Below are 20993 nucleotides of genomic sequence, written 5' to 3'. Positions count from 1 at the left end.
CAGTAGAATACATAGATGAAACGGAATTGAAAAGATGTTGCTAAATGTTGAAGCTGGGTGAATACACAGGGAAAACACTAGTTTTGTGTTTGCAGACTTTCCAAATAAAAAGTTTTAAACAGCTTAGAAGGACTAAGCCTAACTTACACAGTCTTACTCGATGCTGTAACTTTTGCACACAAATTTGAGTTCAATGCTTGTAACTGTTTCATTCACAAAGTTTATTATGACCTTTTATTAAGAGCTCATAAATCACATGCTTAATCCAATTTCATTGACTACCTTTTCCCTCCACGCATTCTCCCTAAGTTATAAAAAATAAACATTTATAAATATACAGTGAGGATCATGCAGTTTTTACACAGTAAGAGTTGGGTCAATGTTTCAGGTTGTCCAAGCATCTCCCAGTGTCTCGTTCAGGGCAGATTTAGAGCAGCTTGGCCTCTGAAGTCTCAACAGCAGAAGGGCAATTCTTTTCCAAAGTTCACCTCATCACTCAGCATTACAGGATCAACAGGTACTTGTCTGGGAAGTATCAGGAGAAACTGCTAGGATGACCACTTCAGGAAGTAGAATTTTAGCCCTGTACCTGCCATGGCTCGACCCTGGGACTGTATTTAGACTTAACAAAGAGCCAAATGACAAGCTTGGAAGGGGTCAGCACAGGCCCGATCTGACGACTATAACTGGAAGGTTTTCAGATCACTACAGATGGGGGAAACTCTTATCTGGTCCAGAGCTGGGGAATCCGATTTTCTCATTCCGCTTCCCTTGTTCAGTTACTGATAGCAGCACTTTCCTTCCAGCCAGTGGGATGAAGTGTTTAGAGAACAGCGAGGCCTGCACATGGAGCCTGCTGCCTGCTGTCACCAGGTTTTTTGAGTTTTCAAATTCAACCAAGAGGATGGAGGACTAAGAGATGACTGTGGAGGCCGAGTATCAGGAGAGCTCAGGATGGACTAAGGACTTTACCCAGGATCTCGTGTTTTCCGTGTATTAACTTCCAGGTTTCACTGGCATTTCTCTTCCTCTTAGTTTGAAAACCTCTTCCTATGGAGACCAGTCAAAAAGGTATCAGCTTGTCCAGCATCTTCCTTTCTTGGTTTGTAGGCACATCAAGGATGAAGAGGCAAAGAGCCTGGGTAGATTCAGATGTGCAGGTTCTTCTTGGCCCACTTCTGCCGTAGGTGGGCACATGGCCTTCTATCCGTGCCAGCCTCCAGCAGACCTGTGAGGTTTCTCAGCCTTTGGACCATACGGCCAAGCCGGGCCTTCAAAATCTCATCCCCGCCACCTCCCAGTCCCATCGATCCTTTTCCTATTGCATAAAATCAATGATTCTGCTATCAAATCATAGCATAATACAGCCACTGATGTAGCCTCTTGCCAAAGAAAAATCTCTTCTCCCAGGATGGTGCAGAGCTTGGTCATTCCCAAGCACATGCTCCATGACGGGACAGTAAATGATAAATCTCTCAGGAGAGGGCACTGCCCTGCCTCAGGGAGATTTCATCAGATGCTGATGAGAGTCAGTGATGTCTTCCATTCTCCTCCCCATGAAGGCATCTGCTCACTCCTCCTGACTCCTGCTGGCCCCACAATGAAGCTGCAATCGGTGAGTCTCCTGCTTCCAACATGTTGAAGAAGAGCAAGTCACCTTCAAACAAATCAACAAGGCACTTGCAGCCCACGTGAGCAGAGAAATAAGGAGTTTCTAGGATGATAAATTTGTGCCACAAATTGTCGGCCAATGAAAGGGTCCAGATATCCTGAAACACTTTAAGCACATGGTCTTTCTGGCAATGAGCACAGCAGGCAGAGAGCCCTCTCTCTCTGCCACCTTCTCTGGTCTCCCAGGTTTCAAAGAATCAAGTTCCATGATTATAAATGAATTCATCATTCCTGTACCCCATGGTATGGCCAGCTGATTAAAAGTCTCATCATTTCATTTCTTCATCAATCCCAAAATCCAGTGAAAACAGGTAATCATAATAGAGAGTTGGCTATTAAAATCATGCCTGGTTCACACCCCACAGCCTCAGCTCGACCCCGAGACGACCACCTTCCTCTTCCCTTGAGGGGTTTTAACTCGACAAGCAGGGTGGAATCCACATCTCTGTACAAGGCAGGCTTCGTTCTCGGCTCAGGAGAGGGACCTAGAAAGAAGAGGAATCCTTGGAGCCCAGCTGGTGGGGGCTCCGCTAGCTCTCCTTCTGGTGAGGGGAACAAACTGCTGGGCTGTGAGGGCTGATCCCTGGGCTGCAGGATGCTCAACGTCCATGCAACAAGAAAGAGGTACATGCAGGAGACGAGGCTGGAGAGGAAGGGGGGGGAAGCATTTCCTCTCACCAAGTAGCTCTGCCCAAGGCTCAGACCCACCATGAGCCTCTCTTTTCTGCCCAGGAGCAGAGAAGACCACCTCAGTCGGCCGGGGAGGCCTCTCTGCACCCCAGCCTCCAACTCACTTCTTCCTGCGGATCTTGGGTTTCTTCACAGGCCGCAGGTAGGGGTTATCAATGATACTCTCCTCCCCGTTTCGGCTCCCCGACAAGGACGGATTCTGCTGCAGAACAGAGGTGTTCTCCTTCTCGGCTCCAGAATCATCCTTTGAGCAAAAACCGAAATAAAGCAAAACAACCAGCAGCGTGAGGAAAGAGATCATGCCTGTGGTTAAGAACTACTACAAGCACGCCTCTCATTGAGAAATCAGAAGCCGGGCTAATGTGCCTCTCTCTGCCCCAGAGGAGGCCAGGCAGTGGCTGCGATCAGAGGAAGGCGGGAGCACCAGCGGTGACACAGTGGAGCACAGAACACAAGACCCTGAGAAGGCAGGGACAGGAGTCAGAAGGGAACAGAGACCTGGGGGGCAGGGAGTCAGGGACCACAAGTCAGATGCTTCAGGGAGGCATGCTTCAGCCCGTGAGGAGATGAAGTAAAAGAGAAGTGGGGGGACGTCCCTGGCAGTCCAGTGGTTAAGACTCTGTGTTTCCAATGCAGAGGGCATGAGTTTGATCCCTGGCAAGGGAATGAAGATCCCACAGGCCATGGAGCATGGCCAAAAGAGGAAAAATAAATAAATGAAATATTAAAAAAAAAAAAGAGAGAGAAGTGGGACTTCCCTGGTGGCCCGGTGGCTAAGACTTCTTGCTCCCAAGGCAGGGGCTCAGGTTCAATCCCTGGTCAGGGAACTAGAATCCACATGCCACAACAAAGGTCAGAGATCCGGAGTGTCACAAGGAAGCCCAGCGCAATCAAATAAATAAATAATACTTTTTAAAACTTAGAGAGAGAGAGAGAAGAGGCCCTCAATCCCCTGCAGGACTGAGAGGGACAGGACCAGAACAGATGGTGTGCACAGAGCCCCTCCTGGAGCTAACCTCATGTAAATCATAATCTACTTTCCCACAAATTCTTAAGCATCTGGTACTTGCAACATGGTGCCAATGGTCATATCCTGGCAGAGGCCAGAAACTGCTGGAGCCCCGAGAGCTCCCATGAAGGCACCAACACGGGAACGTCATCCACCACCCCCATGTGTGGCCCATGGATCAGGCCTCTCACTGTTCATTTTTTGAGAAAAGTGATTTTTGGAGAAAAGTTTCTAAGTTTGAGTATAGTCAATATGATCTTGAAGATTTTTTAAAAAATCACAATTGGATATAGACATAGAAAACATTAGTGATACTGAAGTTTCACAAACTGCTTCTGGAAATATGGGTGACTGATTTTCCTTTCCTTTTTTACACTCTCTTCTATTTTCCAAGTTCTTTAAAATGAGCAGAAGCTGCAGGAGAGGTGTTGGGGGGAATCACACGAAGGGCTCAGGCCCAGGTGGCAGTAAGTGACCAGAAGTTGCTGGTTGGGCTGCAACCCTGGTGACAGGCTGAAGGCTCCATCACTGAGGTTCCTGTTCTGTACTTTTAGTGTGTTTTAGTCGCTCAGTCGTGTCCAACTCTTTGCGACCCCATGGACTGTAGCCTGCCAGGCTCCTCTGTCCATGGGATTCTCCAGCCAAGAATACTGGAGTGGGTTGCTGTTTCCTTCTCTAAGGGATCTCTCTGATCCAGGGATGAAACCGGGGTCTTCGGCATTGCAGACAGATTTTTTACCATTTGAGCCACCAGGTCAGCTGTTGTGCAACTTGAGGCAAAAGAGGATCTGACCTCAAGCAGGCGATGGCGCTGTCAGAAGACAGCAGAGCAGAGGATGCTGTCATTAGCAATAGGAGGAGTAGATGGAAGAAGTACTAAACTGACAGATTTGTAAAGAAGAGGTGGGAGTAAAAAGGTGTGTCAGGAATGACTTGGGTCCAGAAAAGCCAGATTCAGGCAACGCGTATGCTCTGTGTGAACCCCGGGCACCCAAGTGTGCTGCCTCCAGCCTCACAGGTTCCAACACCATTTCCACAGCAACATCTCCCACTTGAATCTTCCCGATTGTCACCTCTCCTGCACGGCTGCTGTCACTCGACCACCCGCCATCTCCGGGCATCTCAAATTCAATGTGCCTGAAACTGAACCCCAGGCACAAACAGCTCCTCTCACTGACATTGGTGACGGCAACTCCATCCTCCCATTGGTCCAAGCCCCAAAATCCGCAGTCACGCCTGCTTTTTTTCTTTCTCTGATATATCCCCCAGCCAATCTGTTAGGAAAACTTCTTGGCCTTACTTTCAGAATACAGGCAGAATCTACTTCCGTTATCTCTAGTGGAACCCCCTGGTAGGACCCCTTGCTGTCTCCCACCTGGATGAACAGCCGCCCCCAATGGCCATCCCGTCACAGTCCATCCTCTGCCGGCCCTGTGGTCACCAGCACGGCCAGTGCTCCTGGAGAAGCTCAGACCTGCCCCTCCTCCTCCCCACATCCTCTCATGACTCCCACTTCACCCCATGGGAAGACAGCTCTTCAAACTGCTCATAAGGCCCTCCCTGACCTGACCTCTCCCTCTCCCCCACGCCCATCCCACCTTCCTCAGTCACAGCCCTACTCGCCTCCCTACTGTTCCCTTTTCAGGACACTGCCCCAGAGAGCCCAAGGCTCAATCCTTCACCTCCTTCAGGACGGCTCGGATGTCACCTTCCCTGTGACGTGGACCCTGAGCACCCTATTTAAAACTGAAACCTCCCCGTTTTACTCTGGATCTTTCCCTACTCAGGGCCCCCCACCTCCACCCAGAGCACTTTTCATCTTTAACATACTATACAGTGACGGATTTATATACTATGCTTCATGGTCAAGCCCCCACTGCCAACACACGGGCTGCCAAGAGGCAGCTGTCGTCTTTGTGCTGGTCACTGATGTGCCCCCAGTACCCAGAACAATGTCTGGCACCTACCAGGTATTAAATAAGTACTTGTTGAATTAGTGAATGGTACATTGTTCAGAAAAGAGTAAAGGGTGAGGCACCGGGATTGCCTGCAGATGGCAGCTGGCTCAAATATAAGAGAAAATAATCATCTGACACACCAATTTAAAATGAATAGCCCCTTCATGTTCGTGGACAGAGAAACCAGAACCAAGCTCAACAAAGTTAACTACCTAGCAACAGTCCGTGAGAGCTTCGTCCTCCAGAGATAAAAGAACACTTTAACACACCAGTTAGTGAACTCACTGTTAACAACGTCTGTAAACACGAAAGACAGGAAACAACCTGAGTCCACAGGGGACTGGCTTGTAAAGTCCACACGAGAGGGGGCACTATGGGGAGGGGCGAACAGCTCTGCACACAAGGATGTGGAATGACCGCCAAGTAGCTCCACAAGGGAAGGAAGCAAGGGGTAAAACCTGTGATTTGCTGTGTACGTTCAAAACAACAACTAAAAAAGCATCTCTAAGGACTTCCCCGGCGGTCCAATGGTTAAGATTCCACATTTCCAATGCAGGGAGTACAGGTTTGCTCCCTGTTCGGAGAACTAAGATCCCACATGCTGCACGGTGTGGCCAAAAAATAAATTCAAACAAAGTCTCTAGAAGGATTCACAAGAGAGTGGGGACACTGGCTGCTCTGTAGGCAGGAAAGGGAGAATGATAGACGGTCACCACATATCTTTTTGTACATTCCAGATTTCAAATGTGTGATTGTGGCCAGTCCAACAAAATAACAAGCCCAATTGACTGTCCATAAATTGTTCCTGGAATCCTTCTCTTGAAGTTTTTTTATTTCTCTATTCTGTACAGAAGAGCACATGACCATACAATAGGGGCGGGGAGGGGGTGGGCAGGGGTGCCATGGGCTGCCGTATGCCAAGCACCCAACGTAGATGAGTTGATTTTATCTCAGGCTCCTCACTTCCCCTGGAAGTAGGTGTTCCCATTTGTGAGGAAACAGACTCAGATACTGGGTCAGGCAACCAACATCACTTAGCGGGAAAGCAGCCCGGTCTGGATTGGCAGCCAGGCCAGTCTGACTCTCAAGGCTCAGGTCTTTTCACTCTTTGCTGTCTGGCTTGGCCTCCAGGGATCCCGGAGTCCTCAGGCAGCTCCTGGCATCCAGTCCGCCTCGCTGCACTCACCGCCATGGCCTCACCTATGTCACTCCCCAGAGTGTTAGGTAACTCAACTGCAAGCCCTTGAGCTTACTTACAAAGGGATTGTGATGTCTGTTTAGAAGATTCCTCCTTCTCATAAGGTGAACCTCATCTTAGTCCATGACCCAATCACCATATCTCAGACCGACTTAACAGAGTCCAAAACAGAAGCGTAGGATAACAAGCTCCTCTGCTTTACGTAAAGCCATGGGCTGCCAGCCCTAATTCTGAAAGGAATAATTCAACATTAAAGAGGTATGTGATCAGGGAGACAGTCAGTAAATACTACAGTCAGAACTGGCACTCTCCACCTGCATCCCGGGGCTTCGGGCTGCCACCTGGGGCCTCACACCTGAGAGCCCTCAGTCTAGTTATGACCACTAAGCCATCCCTCGCTTAAAAGCCAAGGCCAGCTTTAAAGGATGGATGAATATGGCAACCTCACTCTAAGGGTCCAATAAGCCTTAAAGGCATTAAGAGCTTCTGGCAGGTCTGGGCCTCTACTTGGAACTTTCTCCCCTGATACATAAATAAGAGTGGGTCTTACCCTCTTACTTGCCGAGGACAATACATCATAACCAGAAAGGAACACCCACAAGTTCCCACAAGCATACTCCCCTCCTCAACCTTTGTCTCTGTCCACACTCTGTCTCCTATCCTGGCTTGGAAAAGCCCACGATCAGGCTAACCCCTTTTGGGTACTGGATTCCCTGCCCTACCAAAGATCATCATTCCAAAATGTTTTTCTCTCCTGAATCAACTTTACCAGATCACTCCCATCAGCACAGACATCTTGTTACACCTCTCTGACCTCCTTAATTCTTTCCCTTTAGTTACCACTCCATTTCTCAACTTCCCGTCACAGCAAAATTCCTTGAAACCACGGTCTACATTTAATGGAACTTTCTGTGATGCTTTAACTGTTCATATCTGCACTGCCCAGCAGGCTAGCAGGAGTCATAGGCGGCTACGGAATGTAGCTGGTGTGACTGAGGAACTGAATTTTTTGTTATATTTAATTTACATCAATTTAGACTTAGTTGCCTGTGGACTACTGGCCACTGTGAAGGACAACACAAGTCTGTACTCACTAACTCCAATTTCTCTCCTCCCATTCTCTTTGAATTCACTTGCTCTCATTCTTCCTGAAATGGCTGTTGCCAGATCTAAGGGACAAAGTCTCGGTCCTCACAAGGCTGGAACCAGCTGCAGCTGCAGAGAGAGCAGACCAAGCGAATCACTCTCCTTTTCCTGACACTTTCTTCCCTTGGCCTCCAGGACGCGCCACCTTTCCTGCTGTGCCTTCTTCACATCCGTGGCCGGTTCCCAGTCTCCTTACCTGCTGAACAGTGCAGAGCCCCGGGCTCACTCCTGGTACTTCTATTTTTTATCCTCATTGCTCCCTAGGTGCTCACCTGATCTCTCGTGGTTTTCAACACTGTCTACATGCTGAGGATTCCAAGACTTGCACTTTGAGCCCAAACAGCTCCCTGAACCCCAACTTGCCAATCCACCTTCCTACCTGACATCACCATGACTCTTTGTGACCCCACAGACTGTAGCCCACCAGGCTCCTCTGTTCACGGATTATCCGGGCAAGAATACTGGAGTAGGTTGCCACTTCCTTCTCCAGGGGATCTTCCCAACCCAGGGATCAAACCTGTGTCTCCTGCAGCTCCTGCACTGGCAGGAGGATTCTTTACCATGGAGCCACTAGGGAGGCCCCTACCTGATTTCACCACCCGGATATCTAACAAGCATCTCACACTTACCTCGGTACACCTCAACTCCTGGTCTCCCCCTACCCCTGTTCCACCCAAAAACCTCCCCTTTCTTGGCTGGAGGCAACTCCTTCTTTCCTACTGTTCAGGCAAAAAACCTTGCGTTTGTCTTTGACTCTCTTTCTCTCACATCTCACATCCACTCCATCAGTTGGTTCTTTTCTGAAAATTATCTAGAATTTGACCAAATCATCTACCTGACCATGTCTTTCCCTCTACCACCATCTCTGTTTCCTGCACCAGCCTCCCGACCAGTCTCTCTGCTCGGCCCTCACCCTGTGCAGTCCACCTCGACAACCTCACCACGTCACCGATCCCGAGACCCACCGCTGCTTAGCGGGTCCTGCGGCTCCCATCTCACTGACAAAAGGCCCAAGTGCTGGTGTCCCGTGAGGACCTGAGCCCCGGGAGCTCCCTGCTGCTGCCCTCTTACTCGCATCCCCTGGTCACCCCCATGGCCTCTGCCCTTCTTCAACATAGCGGCTCCCACCTGGGTGCCTTCACATCTGCCGTTCCCTCTGAGGGGAAGGCTCCCCTCCCAGATATGTGTAGCCTCGTTCCCTCAGGCCTTTGCTCACCTGTCACCTTCTTACTCACCCTGTCTAATACCACACCCCCCAGGCCCATACCTACTCCTGTCCCCTAACGTCTCATTTTTCCTTAGTTCTGTGAGGACAGGACATTTTGTCTATTTTGCCTTCTGCTAATTTCCCAGCACCCAACACATGCCTGACTCTGGCAGGGGCTCATTCAGGATTTGCTGGATGACTGAACGAATCCCCAGGGAACGAGAAATCCCGTCACCACAGGCCCATCATGCAAGTCCCTCACAAGAGGCCAGAGACTGAGGGGGTCCTGACCAACCCCCGGGGAGACAGGCAGCGAGCAGCACGGGCTACTGCGGGGGGTGGGGGTGGGGGGGTGCACTGAAGCGGACAGAAGGCTGGACCCACCGGGCTGATGTGAAGAGGGAGGTTCTCTGTGTCCGTCTGCTCGTCCTGCTCCGAGGAATCCGTCTCCTCCATCTGCTGCATCTCCAGCTCGGACGGAAGAAGAGCCGTCAGGTAGGGGATGGTGAAAGGCCTGGCAGCGATCACTAGGGGGTTGGAAGAGAGGCCGGGAGCCTTACGACAGATCAGCGAGCAGCACCGAGCGGCAGGAATAGCTAACATGCTCAGGCACTCACCATGGGCCAGGTAACACTTACGCGTTACCTTTAATCCTCGTCTCCACCATATTAAACAACTACAGTTACCAGCCTCACCTTACAGACAGGGAACCTGAGGAATGGAGGGGTTATGCGACCCCCTCAAACACACAGGAAGTGGTAGAGTGGGAATGAACCCGGGCAATATGACTTCAGAGCCTCATTTACCAAGCATCAGAGAGGACTGGGGCTGAATTCAAGCGAAGCATCAGCTTAGTGATCTTATACCCAAGGCAAGGACTCAAGTCCTGACAGTGGAACTGAGAACTCTGAGCCTAGAAGTATATCCGAGGAGCTAGAAGGCAGTTCAGGTAAAGGAGCAATCCAATTCCTCTAAAAAGCAATGAGGCTGAGGAGGAGAAATTATTGTTTAAAAATAAAAAATTGAAACAAAGTGTCTGTATATATTTCCATGATAGAATGTCATTAACAACAGACACTTGGAAGATTATTTTCAGCATGGCTCAGATGTGGGTCCTGCACACAGAGAGAACTAGGTCTGAATACCATCTACTCGCCATGTGACCTTCGGCAAATTACTCTGTTGCTTTTCTCTAGAAGCCTTGGCTTCCCGAAAGGGCAGTGGAAACAGTTCCTGACTCGGAGGCTCACTCAAGGAGCTCATGAGGTAAAAGAAGGGAAGTGATCAGCACAATTTCTGGACTTAGTAACCTAGCTGCTGTACATCTAGGGCCAGGAACACAGTGAGGATCCACCAGGAGCCTACAGAACCATCCAAGCCCATCACCCTCACTCCCCTAGGGAAACTCTGAGGCTGATGGACAGGAAGGAACTTGGTCTTGAGGAATGGAGGGGTTATGTGACCAGCGAAATGGTAGTGCTGAGATGAGAAATTCAGTGGTGGGCTCTGTGAGAGGACACCACGAAGGCGAAGCCTGGCAGAGGCTCTGTAACTGCCTGGCCCCTGACGCCAGGTCCTTCTACCACCAGGGCTGCCCTCTCACTGGATGAGCCTCTCTGATGCCCAGGGCTCAGTCACCCTCGAGGTGACTTCAATTCCACGAACCTCAAGCGCCCACTTCCAACACAGGTCATGACTATTTTGCAGTCATCAGTTAGAGACAGGCCCTGAAGATCTGGAAAAAGAGCCAGAAATCTGAAGAACAAGTTCCACCCAAGATAAGGACAAAGCTTACTTGTTTCTTCCAACCACAATGAGGGAGGGAAGAGGGGATGATGGCCTCAAGGACAAGGCAGGGTCCACAGAGGGGAGAGACTCACGTGGAAACGTGCTGACGTCATCTTTGAAAAGACTCTGGGTCTCGCCTGTCTTGGCCATGAAACGGGTGAGCGCCCGCTCCACATCGCGTCTCTGGGACGCGGCCTTCTCCCGCAGGACCTGGTAGTCTGACACGGGCTCGCGGTACGTCTAAAGGGAGAGCAGCAAAGACGCTAGAGAAATACCCATGATTGCACTGCTCTCCTCGGGTCCCTGCCTTGCTGTTGCTCTGTCCTCCCACCCTTTAAATGACCCTCTACCATCACCCAAAGCAGAGATCTCCAAGGGCAGTGGAAGGGCCGAAAGAAAAAATAAGACTATCATTAACATTTACTTTGAATCTTAAAAATTAAGAAATGTACAAATATTTATATAGTGATTGATCCTAGGCCTTCATTTAGCTCCCATGAGAGCTGCACTCAGGAGTAAGAAATGTATCCTCAATGGAGAGCGGGGAATCCTCACCCCCCAACCCCCTGCAAGCCCTGATGGGACCACCCTCGATGTAATGTGATGACAAGATTTTCTGACATGTTTGAAATCTTCCCCAAATGAAGAATTTGATGAAATTCTGAACACTCTGGTTAAAAACATTAAAAAGCAAGATCTTATGATTATTTTTAAGACAACTGCTTGACATTTATTATAAAAGTTAGAAATTTAATTAACAAAATTCTTCAAATAATTGGTAGGTAAGAATGAAAAAAAATTACTTTTATGGTTTATTAAGGACAAGTTTAAGATGTCACCTATCTTTGTAATGTATCTTTTTCAACTATGAGAGCTGTCAAAGTTTCAAAATAAACAGAACCTAGAATCAGACCTGTGACTTCGTATTCCATCAAGATTTAAACCAAGATTTCAAAAAACCCAAGAGTACAGGCTATCATGTAGTTGCCAATAAAAAGGAAACAACAGGTTTCCTGAACCTTGAATAAGGGTCAGATGATCTTCCAATGTACATTGTTTTTATATGGAATTACATTATACCATGCATGTAAACGAGCAAATAACGGAGCATTTAATACTTAGACAGAGACGCACTACAGAAGTTAAGACAGGGACTTCCCTAGTAGTCCTGGGACTAAGACTGCACTCCCAATGCAGGAGGCCTGGGTTTGATCCCTGGTTAGGGAACTAGATCCTTCATGTTGCAGCTAAGAGTTCGAATGCCACAACTAAAGATCCCTAGGACTTGAGGCAGCCAAATAAATAAATAAATGTTAAAAAAAAAAGAGAGAGAGAGAGATTGCTGTGGGTTGATTGTAGCGCTCTAAAGAAAGATGTGTCGAAGTCCCAACCTCAAGGGCCTCAGAATATGATCTTACAGTGTTTGGATACTTCCAGGGCAAGATGCACTCAGTGAACATGAAGTGTCATGCAGTAGGGCAGTACAAAGCCACATGACTGGTGTCCTTAACAGAAACGGTCACGTGAAGGCAGAGATACAGAGAGTGGGCCATGTGAGCACGGAAGATTGGAGTAATGCATCTATAAGCCGAAGGACCCCATGAACTGCCTGAAGCCACCAGAGGCTGAGAAGAGATTTCATAGGGAGCCTGCCGACACCTCGATTTTGAACTTCTGGCCTCTGGACTGTAAGACAATGCATTTCTGTTGTTCTGAGCCACCTAGTTTGTGGCACTTTGTTACAGCAGCCCTAGGACACTCATACAGAAACCACTGGTCAAGGGCAATGTCTGTGCTGCAGTGGTGGGTGACTACTTGCTCTTTTGCCCTCATATCTTGAGGTGTGGAAAAATCTCCCGGATGACTTGCTCTAACCCCGCATTGCAGCCATATTTGCACCAGGACACGGGGACACAGGAAATGAGCAGAACAGCCTCTGGAGACTCCTGGCCACCATGTGCCTTCTAAGGGAAGGAGAAATTGCTAGAAGGCAAATTAGGACATATCAAACCACAGAGGAAAACTATACTTGTCCCATATAGACCCAAAGCTCACAGTTATGGTAAGTTGCTGCTGCTGCTGCTGCTGCTAAGAAGCTTCAGTCGTGTCCGACTTGCTGGGACCCCATAGATGGCAGCCCTACCAGGCTCTGCCATCCCTGGGATTCTCCAGGCAAGAACACTAGAGTGGGTTGCCATTTCCTTCTCCAAGGCATGAAAGTGAAAAGTGAAAGTGAAGTCACTCAGTCGTGTCCGACTCTTAGCGACCCCACGGACTGCAGCCTATGAGGCTCCTCCATCCATGGGATTTTCCAGGCAAGAGTACTGGAGTGGGTTGCCATTGCCTTCTCCTATGATAAGTTACATTTCATATTACCAAGTTTTTTTTGGCTGTGCCACATGGCATGCAGGATCTTAGTTCCCTGACCTGAGATCGAATTCATGCCCCTGCAGTGGAAGAGTGGTCTTAACCACTGTACCACCAAGGAAGTCCCACCAAGTATGTTTTAAGTAACTTTTACCCTGATTTCAAAAATAACTCTTACCTATTATGGAAAATTTGGAAAACCCAGAAAAGCATACACAAAACAACAGTTAGCTACACTCTAACCAAGAATTACTACCAGAGTTTTGTGGAATAGGTCTTTTCTTTACATGGCTAGGTAGTTTTGTATCTAGAAAATATTAAGAAGTGATGGCAAGAATACACAGAAGAGCTATACAAAAAAGATCTTCATGACCCAGATAACCATAATGGTATGATCCTTCACCTAGAGCCAGACATCCTGGAATGTGAAGTCAAGTGTGCCTTAGCAAGCATCGCTATGAACAAAGCTAGTGGAGATGATGGAATTCCAGTTGAGCTATTTCAAATCCTAAAAGATGATGCTGTGAAAGTACTATACTCAATATGCCAGCAAATCTGGAAAACTTTGCAGTGGACACAGGCCTGGAAAAGGTCAGTTTTCACTCCAGTCCCAAAGAAAGGCAATGCCAAAGATGCTCAAACTACTGCACAACTGCACTCATCTCACATGCTAGCAAAGTAATGCTCAAAATTCTCCAAGCCAGGCTTCAACAGTATGTGAACCATGACCTTCCAGATACTCAAGCTGGATTTAGAAAAGGCAGAGGAACCAGAGATCAAATTGCCAACATCTGTTGGGTCATTGAAAATGTAAGAGTTCCAGAAAAACACCTACTTCTGCTTTATTGACTATGACAAAGCCTTTGGCTGTGTGGATCACAATGAAATGTGGAAAATTCTTCAAGAGATGGGAATAGCAGACCACCTGACCTGCCTCCTGAGAAATCTGTATGCAGGTCAAGAAGCAACAGTTAGAACCAGACATGAAACAAAAAACTGGTTCCAAATTGGGAAAGGAGCATGTTAAGGCTGTATACTGTCACCCTGTTTATTTAAATTATATGCAGAGTACATCATGTGAAACGCCAGGCTGGATGAAGCACAGCTGGAATCAAGATTGCCGGGAGAAATAGCAATAACCTCAGATATGCAGATGACACCACCCTTATGGCAGAGAGCAAAGAGAAACTAAAGAGCCTCTTAATGAAAGTGAAAGAGGAGAATGAAACAGTTGGCTTAAAACTCAACATTCAGAAAACTAAGATCATGGCATCCGGTCCCATCACTTCATGGCAAATAGATGGGGAAACAGTGGAAACAGTGGCAGACTTTTACTTTGGGGGGGCTCCAAAATCACTGCAGATGGTGATTACAGCCATGAAATTAAAAGACAGTTGCTCCTTGGAAGAAAAGCTAGGAGCAACCTAGACAGCATATTAAAAAGCAGAGACATTACTTTGTCAACAAAGGTCCGTCTAGTCAAAGCTATGGTTTTTCCAATAGTCATGTATGGATGTGAGAGTTGGACTATGAAGAAAGCTGAGTGCCAAAGAATTGATGCTTTTGAACTATGGTGTTGGAGAAGACTCTTGAGAGTCCCTTGGACTGCAAGGAGATACAACCAGTCTATCCTAAAGGAGATCAGTCCTGAATATTGATTGGAAAGACTGACACTGAATCTGAAACTCCAATACTCTGGCCACTTGATGGGAAGAACTGACTCATTGGGAAAGACCCTGATGCTGGGAAAGATTGAAGCCAGAGGGAGAAAGGAACGACAGAGGTTGAGATGGTTGGATGGCATCACCAACTTGATGGATGCGAGTTTGAGCAAGCTCTGGGAGCTGGTGATGGACAGGGAAGCCTGGCGTGCTGCAGTCCATGGGGTCGCAAAGAGTCAGACATGACTGAGCAACTGAACTGACTTTTGTGTCTGGATGGGACAGGCAAAATTGTGCCAGCTTCAATTTCTTCATTAACTCTATTTTTGCCAGCAAAGTGGAGAAAATAATTCTCCTTTGCCAAACTGGAGACATTTTGGAGGAGAGACATTCTGAGTTCTGAACTACCCTGTTACCAACAAACTTCTGGACTCCAGTCTGACAGCCAGGTAGAACTGAGTCTGCTTTTGCATCAGTCACAGCCTCTAGCGTGGCCTTGTCACTCACCGGTGTTTTGATGTAGGTGTGGGGGTCGGGAAACTCAGGGAAATGGCTGGGGATGTGTGGCGGGTGGGGTCGGTTCTGTCCTGCAGTGAGGGCCTTGGGGGTCACTGGCTGATTGGTCACCGGAGCTGCAACAGAGTCACGACTGGTCAGTCTTCCACCCGAGGTCTTGTGTCTCTAACCCACCCCTCCTTTTCTCAAAATAAGCGCTGGACCTCAGTGTTCTATGCAACAGGCACTTTGTACTTCTACCAATAAAAGGCGTTCGATGGCTTGAGGACCTGAAAGGGTACCCCTGCCCCCAACCTCTGCATAACCTGGGGTGACATTCCCATGTCCAATAATCTGCCTGCATGCCTCTCAGCTAGGTGAGTTGGTGGCTGTGACCAGTTAACTAGGCAAAAGAGAGGACTGAGGAACTAAGCAAGTTAGGTGGGCTGCTTGTTCTTTTCAAGAACTCAGGTAACAAAGACAAACATTGAGCCAGGGAAAGTTAAGTGAGGAGGGGATTAAAAACGGCACCTTCCACTGCTGCCTTGAGAGGTATTCCTTAAAAGATGCCAGCCTGAAGAGAGTGATGAAAAAAAAAACAAACTAGTGAACTCTTGCCAGGTTCCATAAGCCCAAACGAGTTTCTCCAACTCAGGTTATGGTACTCAGTGTATCTAAGGCAGAGATCATCAAACTTTTTGTATAAAGGGACAAAAAGTAAATATTTTAGGTTTCACAAGCCATGCAGTCTGTCACAACTACTGAACCCTGCCATTATAGCAAGAAAGCAACCATAGGTAATACGTAAATGTGGCTATGTGCCAACAAAGGTTTATTTGCAAAAATAGGTGGTGGGCCACAGTACCCATAGTTTACTGACGCTTGATCTAAGCAGGAATAAGAACTCTCATATTTTTCAAGTAGCATCGAGAGGGTTTGCCTTTGTGGTGAGTGAATTTCACAACCTAATTCAATTGGCCCAAATAAAGATTACACTGTAGGTAGCCCCAAATAACGGAAAGGAGCCTGCAGTGAGGCAGTAGCTACATACCAGTCCCTGCCCTATTCAATCAATTCACTCCACCAGCATTAATTGAGCACTACTGGATACCTCAGTTCACAGTCACTTACGGGCGGTGATGACCATCCTCTGAGACCGTTTTGCATATGCAGGGAGAGTGTCCACATTGAAACCTAAGAAACAGGAAAACAAAAATCACTGCCTAGGCCGCTAAACACGGAAGGGCAAGTCATGCTGTGGTGAAATAGTTTAAACTCCCGACTTTGCTGCCACTCAAAGGAAGCTCCAACAGAGTCCCCCAAAGGAGTTAAGAGGTCTCTTACAGGGCTTCAGAGGAACCCTCTTTTGATAACTGTCAAGTTGAAAGCAAAGCAGGAGACTCAAGAGGAGAGTCAAGGACATTCAGCAGACCGGGCTGCCTCCAGGGGACGCCTCTCTCTCTCATGTTCCCAACTCAGCCGCTCTGAAGAAATGGAAACTGGAGACGTACTCACCCATCTCGACAAGGGTGACCACAATATCTGACAGTGTGGGCTGGGTCCTGGCTGTGTGCTCACAGTAAGACTTGGCACTCCTTCCAATTTCTGAAATGTCTAAGAAAGGATCGAGAGCAGAAAGTCGTGTTCTTAGTTCCCAAACAGTTAAACACAGAACGATCACCTGAGCCAGCAATTCCACTCCTAGGTATACACCCAAGTGAAAGGGAAACAGGAACTCAAACAGATACTTGTGTGCGCATGCTCACAGCTGCACTATTCACAGTCGCCAAAAGATAGAAACAACCCAACGTCCACCCACAGAGGAATGGATCCAGAAAACGTGGTCTACACCTATACTGGAATGTTACCCAGCCTTCAAAAGGAATGACGTTCTGATACAAGATACAACATGAATGGACGTTTTGGTTTTTTTCTTAACTTTATATTTTATATTGGAGTATAGCCAAAACAATTAACAATATTCTGATAGTTTCAGGTAGACAGCAAAGGGACTCAGTCATAATATACATGTATCTATTCTCCTCCAAACTCCCTCCCATCTAGGTTTCCTGTGTTTTTTAAAAATATTTACATATTAATTTTTAAATTTTTGGCCGCGCTGGGTCTTGGTTGCTATGCGTAGGCTTTCTCTAGTTGCGGGGAGTGGGGGCTGCTCTTCCTTGTGGAGTGGGGGCGTCTCACTGTGGGGGCTTCTCTTATTGGGGAGCACGTGCTCTAGAGCTCACGGCCTTAGCTGCCCCACGGTATGTGGCATCTTCTTGAACCAGGGATTGTACCCGTGTCCCCTGCATTGCAAGGCAGATTCTTAACCACTGGACCACCAGAGAAGCCCATGAATGAACTCTGAAAACATCACGCTAAGTGAAATAAGCCAACCCGTCAAACATTTTAAGATTCCACTTATATGAGGTATATAGAAAAAAAGAAAATCCATAGAGACAAAAATTAGATTAGAGGTTACCAGGAGCTGGGAGGAAGGAGGGATGCGGGGCTACTGTTGATGGATACAGAGTTATTGTTCAGAACAGTGAAAAAGTAAAGTTCTGAAAACGGATAATGCTGATGGTTGACACCACTGTGACTATACTTAACACTACTGAATTTAACACTTGAAAATAATTAAAATGGTAATTTTGTGTTATGTATATTGTGCCACAAAAAAAAAAAAAAGGTCTTATTATTTGGGTGTCAAGTATTTTTTCTTCTACCTGAAGCTGAATCTCTTTTCAGTCACTCTGAAGTCCCTCAGGGGAAAGGGGAAACAGGAAGCTAGGCTCCATGAATGGGCTTCAGAGGTGGATGAGCAGTTTCAGAAAAATTCTGAAACTGTGCTCCATTTTACACAAACAAAAAGTCTGTGGACAAGTTCAAAGGTCAAAAGCATTTCCATAATAAAATGAGACGTTCTTTGACTTTTTTTTACTCTTATTCTCTGTCATGGTTTCCAGAAGCTATGTCACCTGTGATGACATCATGGCTCTGCTGGCTAATGGAATGTGTCCGTGTGCATCCTTATGTTTTAAGATGTTCTCAATTTCATTTTCTATTGTGGCAAAAATCTCTCCATATAAAGCCCATGTTGAGATTTCCCTCGTGGTCCAGTGGTTAAGAATCCACCTGCCAATGCAGAGAATACAAGTTCAATCCCTGGTCTAGGAAGATTTCAAATGCCGCAGGGCAAGTAAGTCCACATACCACAGCCCCCGAATCCACACTCTGCAACTACTGAAGCCCATGCACCCTAGGGCCTGTGCTCTGCAACAAGGGAAGCCACTGCAATGAGAAGCCTGTGCGCTGCAACTGGAGTAGTCCCTGCTCGCTGCATCTGGAGGTAGCCTGCACACAGCAACAAAGACCTAGCGCAGTTCCCCCCAAAATGTTTAACTTTTTTAAAAAAAGGAGAATATTAAGGAAAAAAAAAAAAAGCCCATGTATACAAAATTCCCTAGGACCCTCAATATTTAAGAATCTAGAGGTGTTTGAGATAGCTGCTTTAGGAAAACATTTGGTATTCTGAAGTCCCAAACATCAGCTGCAGAGAGTCATCTCACCCCAGATCACACCCTTCCTGGGGCAGCCCACATCCATGACTGATCAAGACTACAAAGGCAGGGCTTTGGGGGCCTGATGTCAGATACTCTGATGGGCAATAATCGCTCCAGGGCTCCCTGCTGAGCTGGCCAATTCTTTGTTTGAACTTTTCCCTCTCTGCCTAAACCTTTCTCTCACTTCCATTCACAGGGCTGATTCCTCCCAAAACACCTTAATGCCTCATCCCTCATCTCATCCTTCCCTTCCCTAACCAAGGCCCAAAGAGGGAAATACATTGACTATGCACAAGCCTATGTGAGACCATTCCAGGCTCCAAAATCTCAAGATACTTCCTTTTAAAAGCAGTGGTGATAAAAAATAAATAAATAAATAAAAGCACTGGTGGTTCCCCCCCCCCCCATTTTCTAAAACTTATTCACCCTCACTCTTTCAATCATATAATATAGCATTTGACTATATAACGTGTGGCATCTATTTCATGGGACTTAATCCTGACTCTTCAATAAAAGTGTAAATTATTTGAGCATAGAGAACAAACAGTAATAATAACACCACCTACAAGTCATTAAGGGCTTACATTTTTGACTGTTTTACATACATATCTCACTTATACTCAAAACTCCAAAATGTGCAAATTTTTACCCCTTTTCACAAATAAGGAAATTGAGATTCAGGAAGTTTAGTGGTTGACCCAAGCTATTAAGTGGCAGAGTGAGAACTTATACCTATCCTTACACCTAGACCTAATAAGGTCTATCTTGTTCTAAAGCCTGTAGGTCACTTAATAATGTCCTTCCTTTTTTTAAACATTTTCAACACTATCATGATGCAGAACACAGAACAGGTGTTTGTTTGACTGGAAGAGGGCCTACTGTTTCCTGTTGTTTCCAGGTACTTACAGCTCTGCAGCATCTCTGTCAGTGTTTCCACAGACGCTTTCTCTGCACTCTCAAACCCTGCCTCTGTCAGCAGGGAGCTCACAACCACTTGCAGGGTTCGCCTCCGGGCCAGATGGTAGTTATCAGCAGGGTTAGTGGACTGTTTACTTCCTGATCTCTGTGAATCAGCAGCCCAGAAAGAGAGAACATTTTTATTCACTGGACAGTGATGCAATTACAGAGCTCACATAGTGTCACTGGCAATCAAAGGTTCTTTTGCTAAATACTTATCGGTACTTTGGATTTATAGCTCTTGGCCAAATGAACAGTAACTGAGCACCCTAGGGGTTCTAAATTCGGAGACAGCCTTTCTGCCTACCTAACACTTAACAATTCCAGTAACACAAAGCGGCTGTTTTTTCTATTTTAGCAGATTTTCAGAATATATAGCTGAAGAAACATGCATGATGGGATTGGAACTCGTGTCCATCACCCAGGAAAAAAGTGATCTCTCTCTCTCTCTCGTTCTTCCCATCTCCACACCATTTCACTAACGAGGAGAGTCAAAGCAACAAACAACACATGATACTGAGAAGAGGACAGGAAAAAGTAGGAAACCTAAATTATTTTGAAATGGGAATCCCTCCCAACTTTAGCGGGCCAATAAGAAGGCGAAAGCGGCCTCGCTGGACCAATCAGGAGCTGTTCCGGGTTCACAACCCCTCCCACCCAACAAAGAATAGGCCAATCAGTACACAGGTCCACCGACTCCGGAGGCCGCCGCCAAGTCTCGAGAATGGCGGGGGCGGCGGGGGGGTTAGTCATGTACGTCTTGAAAGACCCTCCTCCACGCAGGGCTCAGGGTGGGGCTGGATTTCTGAGTATGGGCTCATAGCCCGGTAGAGGGAAAGTTGCCGAATGCCCCGACTGTCTCGGCTCCGGCCCCGCGCCTGCCTCCCGCCCTTACCGTTCCGGAGCCCGCAGCCCCGGCAGTGGCCGCCGCGTCGGCCATCTTGCCCTGCCGTAATGTGCGCGAGTGTGGGGCACGACGGGACTTGTAGTCAAGGGGCGGGGCGGGGCGGGGCGGGAGCCAGGGGGCGGGGCGGCGCGCGCCCCGCGGAGCTTTCGGAGGAGCTTTCCGAGGCTCTGCGAGGTCCGCAGGGTGACGCCCCCCACCCCCACCCCGGCTCACGTGACCTTTTGTGAGCGGTGGGTTCAGTGAGCCCCGGAAGTTTGCCCCGGAAAATAAGCCCACGGTTTCACACCTGTTTTGAAGTGAAATTGCTTTTTCATGAAAAGCACATCCCTGGGACGCTCCGAACTTGCCTGGATGGTTGTGTGGGGTCCCGCTG

The 20993-nt window shown here is 47.6% G+C and overlaps 1 protein-coding gene across 2 annotated transcripts; it reads right to left on the bottom strand.

The window, feature by feature from the left end:
• Positions 1 to 207: 207 nt before the first annotated feature.
• Positions 208 to 20664, bottom strand: TAF8 (TATA-box binding protein associated factor 8). 2 transcript variants are annotated; one of them, XM_061146703.1, is made up of 9 exons: positions 20609 to 20664; positions 19663 to 19819; positions 16706 to 16804; positions 16322 to 16384; positions 15203 to 15327; positions 10760 to 10907; positions 9264 to 9406; positions 2466 to 2605; positions 208 to 2156 (listed from the first exon to the last, which is right to left on the bottom strand). In XM_061146703.1, the coding sequence occupies exons 1-9, from the start codon at positions 20651 to 20653 to the stop codon at positions 2144 to 2146; spliced, it is 933 nt and encodes a 310-aa protein (XP_061002686.1). In that variant the 5' UTR covers positions 20654 to 20664; the 3' UTR covers positions 208 to 2143. The 2 variants fall into 2 exon arrangements, with proteins under 2 accessions (XP_061002686.1, XP_061002687.1); XM_061146704.1 differs by lacking the exons at positions 208 to 2156; positions 2466 to 2605 and adding an exon at positions 4989 to 6756.
• Positions 20665 to 20993: the final 329 nt, after the last annotated feature.

The sequence above is a fragment of the Dama dama genome, chromosome 7, assembly GCF_033118175.1.
Source record: "Dama dama isolate Ldn47 chromosome 7, ASM3311817v1, whole genome shotgun sequence".
Taxonomy (NCBI): domain Eukaryota; kingdom Metazoa; phylum Chordata; class Mammalia; order Artiodactyla; family Cervidae; genus Dama; species Dama dama.
This window is presented reverse-complemented; position numbering and strand designations above follow the sequence as displayed.

What these genes read in the sequence shown, in the direction of transcription:
- TAF8 (XM_061146703.1), bottom strand. Translation starts at nt 20,653, where the DNA reads ATGGCCGACGCGGCGGCCACTGCCGGGGCTGCGGGCTCCGGAACG. An exon ending in GAGGATGGTCATCACCGCCC is followed by an intron (nt 15,328 to 16,321) that starts GTAAGTGACTGT and finishes ACTCTGTTGCAG; the next exon opens with CTCCGGTGACCAATCAGCCA. An exon ending in TGACGTCAGCACGTTTCCAC is followed by an intron (nt 9,407 to 10,759) that starts GTGAGTCTCTCC and finishes CCAACCCCCTAG; the next exon opens with TGATCGCTGCCAGGCCTTTC.